Here is an 8,574-nt window from a genome sequence, read left to right as displayed (position 1 = left end):
TACACACGCACATTCCTCACCTCAGGAGAGGAAACACAGGGAGACAAATTTAAAAAAAAAAAGGGGAACAGTGTAGGAACAGAGCCTGGGCTGGGTGCGGCGCTCGTTGTTTGTACTCAGAACAGATGTTCCTGTTGCAGGATCAAGGAGATCAGAGCAGCCCGAACATATTGAAACACTAAGATGGTGCAACAATGGAGGTGAATCATCATCGCAGTTAGACTACAGCCAGGTGGAGGAGCAGCCAAGCCAGACCATATGCCACATTATCTCTGATTAATGGCCTGTTATGGGGTGCGATGATGGTTATGACACTTGTGGGAGCTTTTTTTTCATCAATTTGAAAAAAAAACTTAAAATTAAATCCCCATTCATTTCATCACTAGTGTAATAAAAGCAAATAAAACCCACAGAAACAGTTCCCCAGTGTTTACTAAAAAAGATGTTCCAGTGGACTCCATAAAATTCAATTTATTACATATTATTTACTATGTGAAAAAAGTGGTCCAGACCAGATGTTACAACATCTGTCCAAATGTCAGGGCTTTCTACTCACACACTGTTCGTGTGTTGATCAGGAGGTACGTTCTGGGATCAGAGCTGTCATCTGCAAAACGATTCATGTTTTTCAGGGAACTTCAAGCTGATCCCTGCACACACAGCAGGGACAGTTTTACACACAACCTCGTGAATGACAATCAAAGCAACATTGGTAACTTTCATGAAAACAACTTTTTGTCATATTTACTGACAATGTCACTTTCTTCTGAAAAAAATTAAATGAGACAGATAGTCTGTGGGGAAAAAACATCTGATGGCATTGACTAGAACCTAAGCACTGATTTATATTTGGTCAGCACTGCTGAGGAGAGAAGGGCGGGTGTATCTCTTGATCATCGTATACTCTAATATTGAGTACGTTGTGGCAGCAGTTGGTGGGCGATATGAAAACGCACAAGTTTAGCCTGTAGTTCGAGCAACAGTCACAAAAACCAGCGAAATTACATAATTTGGCAGAGTTTTTACCGGGGGAAAAAGAGATGTCTAGGCACTGGTTAGATGGAGGAAAGTTTACCACGGTTCATCTACACATACTACTCACTATTGCTGAAGTACTCAAGATCAGTCTTTTAGACTTTTAGAGGGTCTTGGTCTCATCTCGAAATTAAACACGTTTTGACTCGGTCTAGTCTCGGTCTCGGATATAGCAGATGGCTGCTACCCTTCCCCGCCAACCTTCATTGGGAACCGAGAAGTACGTCAATTCATCTGTCATCAAGTTTCTATCTATCTGTCTGTCTGTCTGTCTGTCTGTCTGTCTATCTATCTATCTATCTATCTATCTATCTATCTATCTATCTATCTATCTATCTATCTATCTATCTATCTATATATCTATATATATATATAGTCTTGGTCTCCCCCTGCTTTGGTCTTGGTCTTGACTCTGTAAAGGTTTGGTCTTGTCTTAGTCTTGGCACACTCTGGTCTAGGTCAGGTCTTGGTCTCGGTTAGTATGGTCTTGACTATAGCAATACTTCCCACACGGTTTTGTCAAGAAGCTGGTTGAAAATCTGCAAAGTATCCCTTTAATACATTTTATTATCTTGCCTTTTCCCCCGGAGCCTTTGTGCTCTTTTATGTCGCAGGTTCTCATGAATAGTTGCACCTGGGTTGTCGGTCATTGTTTTGTTTTTCAATTGTGAAAATTGAATTTAATATTTAGACAGTTTAAGCAAATATGAAAAAAGTTGTTGTTTTTTTTTTTTATAAAAGTTACCAACTACAGCTTTAAGATTTAATACAGTTCTTTATGACGAGTCTCGTGAAATGTTCTACACTCAAACCTTACATCATATCAATCAAATCTCACTTATACAATGAAATATAAATACTGCCAAGCACACATCTGCTACTCGCACAACAAATGAGCACAAGTACTGGAGTGAAATGTTCAGAATCCATAGGTCCATCAAGAGACAATGTTACACAAGTGCATGTGTAAAGTTTCTGTTGTACGACCTTTGGGAGAGAAAACTCTGCAGTCAAATCTTGGACAATAAGGACCTCTACTGATTAGACAGATAACTGCAGAAGCACTGATTCCATCTCTTAGCTGTCAGAAGCAAACAGTTTTAGCTTTTTGTAATTAGAAATGAAAATAAAAATCCAGCTTTTTTTTGCTTGTGCTCTATTATAGTTCTCTTTGAATAGTTTGGAGGGCATTCTCCACACCTCGACATCACTCTCTGTCATCAGGTCTTCTTTTTACATGCACACTTGGCTCAGGGTTGTAGTTTATGTTGTCAGTTTTTCAGCACAGAGCTTTGGTGGAAATGAATCTAGGCCGACACAGCACAGTGCAGTCAGCATGAAGCACCTTTGCTTTTTGGAGATAATGGGCAAATTAATTGAAACAGTTGTCGACACGTTGTGTATCATTGTCCTGGGAATGTGTTTCGAACTGTGACAGCAGCTTTCTGTTTAAGAATGGGGAAAAAAACTGCAGTCCCTTGATTTAATTTCAAGTGTGAACCTCTACACTGTAAAATATGACAAGTTGAGCTTACGTTAAATAATCTCGGAAACAGATTATCTCAATAAAGGTAAGTAGATATAACTATAAACCTTTGTTTATGTTTACTTTATATCTGTGTGTTAAGTACTCATGAAATTCATGAAATTTACTTAATTTTATGAAGTTGTTGCAGCTTAAAAATGACAAGTGGAATTACTCTGTTCTTTCTAAGTGTTATCAACTTCAGTAAGCCAAGTTGGTCTGATCGAACTTGATTATGAAAAAGAGGATTTTGCCAATAATGAAGTTAGGATATCTGCAAGGTATGTTTTATCAGCATGTTTAAGAATATACAAATATGACTGACTTGTATGCAGCTGGCAGAATACAGATAAATAGCATAGTATACCTGATTTACTGAAGTTGCCAAAACTTAGAAAGACTGATTTAATTAAACTTGTCATTTTTAAGTTGCAGCAACTTAACAAAAAATTAAGTAAATCTTACTATAAAATGAAGGAAGCCCCATACATCATGGATCTATTATAAATTGCAAATGGGCACTGAGAATTGTCATTGGTAGAAACTGCTGTCATTTATAAATACTCAGAGTGTAAACATGAACAGCGCCACTCTGCCATTGCAACCCCGCAGCTTGAATGACAGAAAGAAAACGCCTTTATTTTCATTCTTTCACAGCAGTTAAAAACCTATGTTGTTACAAAGCAGATTTTTTTAGCCCATTAATTTGCATTTTTGGCAAAGGTTGCTCTAATATATAGGTCTGTGGTCTGCACAAGGTTGGGGCGTGCACATCCCCTGAAGTCTGCATGTAGTTGCAGAGCACATATCCCCAGGTATGGACTAGTATAACAAAATTAAAAGTAAACATAACAATTAGATATAAAGTTAACATGAATTAAGGTAAATTTTAAAATTTCAAGGCAACTGGTTTCCTGGATGTTTTTAAAGTAAAATCAACTTGTCAGATTATACAGTGTGAGAACATGTTCAGTTCATTCAAATGGGGACAAATATGGCGCGATAAAAACAAAACATCACTAACGACCACGTATGGAATGTACTTAATTTCAAGTCACACAGTTGACTACCACAGCCAGCTGTCTAGATGCTGAACACAGTAACAGGACTGTTCCAGGATCGCAGACAGCTCCCCGTAGCTCTCCTCTCTCCATGTGGGAAGCAGCCTTTCATTGTTGAGGGCCTGAAGCTTTGGCGTCCCCTCCCGGAGGACGCGGTAAAGGCAAGGCCACCGGCTCTGGATACTCAGCCTGGTCCTCCGGTCCAGCGTGATGCCGCGGACGATTTTCTTGGCTCGAAGCTCGCGCAGGGCAGGTAGATTCAGGCAGGAGAAGACCAAACCTCGGCTGGGCGACACATCCAGGAACTCCAGAGATTGAGACTCCAGTGTGTACGAGATGCCCAGGTTCCTCAGCGGCACCAGGATTTGCAAAGTCAAACACTTGAGGTTAGGCAGGGATTTGGTAAGGGTCTGCAGCGTTGTAGGAGTCACTCCTTTAAAGACCCAGAAGTATTTGAGCTCGAGGACTCTGAGCTGCTGGAACTGGGTGAGCAGCGACACAGACACATCCGACCAGTCGAAGTGTAAGCGCATCTTGGAGATGCGCGGGCAGCTGTGAGTGAGTTTGGTCAGCAGTTCCTGGAAACTGGTCACCTATCAAATCAAATCAAACAAGTAAACCATCTGCTGGGAGATTTGTCTTTATAACAAGTGACATATTAGTGTGGACAAGAACACATCAAAACAGTGACTCCCAATTTTTGGTAGAAACTCGCTCCCGACATGTAAAGCGATTGCATTTTTTAATCCACTGGTAGCACTATCTCACTATAAACTAGAGATGGGATCACACCAGCTGTGACACCAATTTGCATCTTAACCCTTTGAAAACTGAGCAAATTGGCTTGATTTCTTTTGAAATACAGCAAGAAGGCAATTAGTAATCATAAAAGAAATGACCCAAAAATTAGCAAGAAATTAGTAAAAACAAACAAGAAAAATACCTGATAATTATTTTAAAAGGCAGAGACAAAAAACAAAAAGAAAGTTAAAAAACAACAGGGAAATGACCTAGAACAGTACTTAAAAATGTATAATTCTGCAAGATAATTTTATACATGCAATTTTGATAGTTTTTATGAGTTTCTTTTCCTTAGCTTTTTAAAAATCATATTTTAAATCTACTAATTTCTTGCAATATGTGTAACATTTCTAAGTTACAAGTTGCTCATTACCTTTATCCTATTTTTGAAATCTGAAGAATCCAATCTGCTCAGGGTTCAAAGGTTTGACTACTTGTGAAAGGCATCGAAAAGCAGCACAAGAAAAGTGATGTAACTCCAGTTTTCAATGGGTTAATACGAATGTGGGCCAGGGGGACAAAGTGGGGGGGCCAGTACTCGTCGGTTCAATTTGCGGTTTTGCCAGTTTAGTCCAGTATATGAGCTTAAACATGCAAACCAGATAAATGGGCATCCGTCCTTATGTTGCAGTCTGGCAATGTTAAAAGTAGCCTACCCACTGCCCTAAATCTGAGTCCAATTGCATTAGTAATAAGCAATATGACAGCGTGAATATGTCAATATATATGTCAAAATATATGTCAAGTTTTTAATCATTCATTTTAAGTAAAATCAGTAAAATTAAGTTACCTGGTCCATCTTAGTGATGCTGTCCTGGTGGGAACTGGAGCTGGAGTGCACCCTGAGGTCCAGTGGCTCTAGAAGAGTAAATGTCCAGTTAAGGTCCAGGTGGCTGAGGTCTCTGCAGTGGACATTATCCAGCAGGTGACTCAGCAGCTCGCCCCACTTGTTGCAGCGATCCCCGAGGTCGAAGCTGGCCTTCAGCGTGAGCAGGCTGGCTCTCCGGGAGATCAGGTGATGGGTGTAATGGTGGACCCAGGATTTCCACCTCTCGAACTCTCTGTTAGAAACAAGAAGCCCCTCCTGACCCAGATGGAAGACGCCGCGACGGGAATAATCTGCCACCCGCCACAGCTTCCATGAGCGGACGAGGCAGCTCCAGCTCAAGCAAACCAAAGCACAGCTGCATTTATCCACCTCGTTCAGAAAGGACAGGACGTGCAGCTGGCACTCCACTGGCAGGAAGTTGAAAGGGAAGTAGTCGTCCGCAGCTTTCCGACGGCTGCTGACAGGGATCAGGGGTCTTTTTCGCGGTGACATGATGACTGATGATGAAAGGATGTAGGTGGTCATTGGCAGAGGTCCGAATCTGCACCGGTGGTCTTGTGGTCTGACTTTGCCATTAATTTATCCGGTCTGGGGAAGTCTTAGAGATAATGAAAGGAAACAGAGAGGAGATGATTTAACAGGTTGACTATTTTGTTTCCCTTTTCAACTTGTTCAAGGTAACAGGCAGAACACCTGCTCTGGTTCATATGATGGATTCAGATTCAGAGGATTAACATCAGTTTTCTTGTGCTGCATTCAAACACTTTTCACATGCATTTAAACCTCTGAAACCTGACAAAATTAGTTTGATTTCTTTCAAAATGTGGCTGAAAAGGCAGTCAGCAACTTGACAAGAGATGTCCCACAAACTGCAAGAAATTAGTAAAAGGTGTCCTGAAAATTAGTTTAAAAAAAAAAAGGGGGGGGAAATTATTAAATATTAATAATAATAAAAACAAAATAGGCACAAATGTCCACTCTATATTCATGGCCTATAATTCTAAATACAGTTTTCTGGAAATGTTTCCTTTTTCATTATTACAATTTGTGTGTGTGTGTGTGTGTGTGTGTGCTGTGTGTCTTTAAAACATTAGCAAATTAGTAGTTTTTTTTTAGAAATCATTGCTACAAAGGCAATGACAAACTTGGCAAGAGATTTCCAACAAATGACATGAAATTAGGAGTAGGTGACAAGAAAACTACCGGAAATTTAGTTTTAATAAAGAAAGAAGGTTAACAAAAGAGATAAATGATCCTGAGTTAAAATAATAATAATAACAATAATAATAGTAATAATAGGGAAAAATGTACACAAAATTATATTTAATATGATTCGAATTGCTATTTACTTTTTTGAATATCTTTTTGTTTGTTTACCTTGTCTTGTTCGTTTGCAGGTGTTGTTTTTCCACATTTTCTATTTTTTTCTTTCTTCCTTTGATAATTTTGGGTAATTTTCTTGTAACTCCCAACATTTTTTTTTTTTAATTTTATTTACTTAAAAAAAGGAAACCAGGCCAAGGCTTGCAATTTAGTTTCAAAGGGTTGAAGTCCTTTATATAAAACTTCAGGGTGGTGAAAACTGTAATCGATCTCATGTTATTATCAGTTATCTGGAAAGTTGACCAAATAGCCCACTTCTAACAGCTGCTGGTGTAACATAAGGACTTAAACAATGCCTGAACTTACGAAATGTGATACACACGTGCTCACATTTCTCGCGGTATTGAATTACAGTTCAGTATAATGGGCCACAGTAGCTCCAATATTTCCTCTCCTTTGCTAACAATTACCCTCCAGCTTCTGCCAAAATACCGGACTCATTCCTAAAATCTCAGCGTCTCCCCGCACAGGCCGGAGAGTCGTGTGGCTGTTTTACTCTGTTATGGAGGAAAAAGTCTTTACCTTTTGGTCGAAACGCGCTGTTTTCCGTCCTGAGTTTAGAAGCTAAGCTGCTAACGACAGAAGCTAGCAGAAAACAGACAAAGGAGTTAAAAGTCAAGCCTAATGAAAGCGCAATGTTGCGGATTTTTTTAGAAATTGTTACACACCCGAACGTATAATAAACTGTCAAGCAATTTAAACAAATCCCATCTTTAAAGAGCAGCGATGCTGAACTAGGCCGGCTAGTTAGCTGCTGAACAGCTGAGCTCTGTTGTTGTTTTTGTTGTGCCTCGCTGCTGATGACGTCATCAAAATGCGTTGGGATGCTCCTCTTCCTGTTTTTTTTTTTTTTTTAAACAAAACTTTATTTAGAAACAAATTCTGGCAATAACACCAAGTTGGACGTGTGGATAATAGAAATTATCGACTGGACATAAATCAAAATGAATAAAATAGCAATTAAATAAATGCACGCACTGTTCTCTCTGTTCTCATGCTGAGTGATCCTGCTCCAGGATCAGCTCCAGTGGGATCCAGTGTCTCATGTTTCTGGACTTTAAACAGTTTGATCTGAGTCAGTTTGATGATGGTGTGTTTGTGATGGCAGCAGACATTTAGATTTGACAGTTTTCACTTTCTGATTTTTATGTTGTCGTTTGATGTCGTTTGTTTATTTGATGGGTTCAGCTGTGTGAGATGTTAGTTAGCCTCATGTAGTGGGCAGATATTGGAACTATCTATCTGATCGGTGAATCATCCGATTGGATGTCTAAGATTTGGTGTTATACAGGAAAGGTGTGACACTGTTTCAGGACAGTGAAGTACAGGTGAGTAAAAACAACATCAATTCAAGTCATCTCAGTGCAGAAATAAAAACAACAACATTTCTGTCTGATTGGCTTGCAGCTGTCACTGGTTAGACTGGTTAGACTAGACTCATTCTTGATGGGTTTTTTTTTTTTTTTTAGACTTGGACAATGAAGTTATGAGCGGGTGACACCGTCGTTCGGATCAGATGCACACAGACATGAAGGACTGACAAGGAAGAAATGAGCAGCTTCTTCTCTCCCAGAGTTTCCTCCTCACACAAAGGTGGAAAGTGTCTGTTAGTCGACCTGAAGTGAGTTCAGCAGGTGAGAATCCTACCAGAGGAATCTGGAAATGTTTGATTGTCACATTGTGGTGCATCACTTTCCATCGCTTTCTACTTTTAAGAGACAATTGAAAACTCAATTGTTCCGAGAACACCTAGGCACTTAACCTGACTCTTCTCCTCTTTGCCCTTTGGGGTAGATTAAGTCAGATGGTCCAAAACCCAGCACCTAATGATTATCTAGCACTGACAAAGTTGTGTGATGTTGTATGTTGATTGTCATTGTAAGTAGTGATACTGAGATTGCTGAATCTCAGATGCTGAGATTGCTACTGGTTATTACTTT

General features: G+C 39.6%; 1 protein-coding gene across 2 annotated transcripts; it reads right to left on the bottom strand.

The window, feature by feature from the left end:
* Positions 1–414: 414 nt before the first annotated feature.
* On the bottom strand, positions 415–7,457 carry LOC121950161 (uncharacterized). 2 transcript variants are annotated; one of them, XM_088079821.1, is made up of 4 exons: positions 7,303–7,457; positions 7,157–7,219; positions 5,213–5,849; positions 415–4,214 (listed from the first exon to the last, which is right to left on the bottom strand). In XM_088079821.1, exons 3-4 carry the CDS (start codon positions 5,774–5,776, stop codon positions 3,627–3,629), a joined length of 1,152 nt encoding a protein of 383 aa, XP_087935947.1. In that variant the 5' UTR covers positions 5,777–5,849; positions 7,157–7,219; positions 7,303–7,457; the 3' UTR covers positions 415–3,626. The 2 variants fall into 2 exon arrangements, with proteins under 2 accessions (XP_087935947.1, XP_087935948.1); XM_088079822.1 differs by lacking the exons at positions 7,157–7,219; positions 7,303–7,457 and adding an exon at positions 6,629–7,116.
* Between the last annotated feature and the right edge of the window lie 1,117 nt (positions 7,458–8,574).

Source organism: Plectropomus leopardus, chromosome 7, assembly GCF_026936395.1.
Source record: "Plectropomus leopardus strain MGB_pleo_1.0 chromosome 7, ASM2693639v1, whole genome shotgun sequence".
Taxonomy (NCBI): Eukaryota; Metazoa; Chordata; class Actinopteri; order Perciformes; family Serranidae; genus Plectropomus; species Plectropomus leopardus.
The sequence above is the reverse complement of the archived record's forward strand: the minus strand, read 5'-3'. Positions and strand labels throughout refer to the sequence as shown.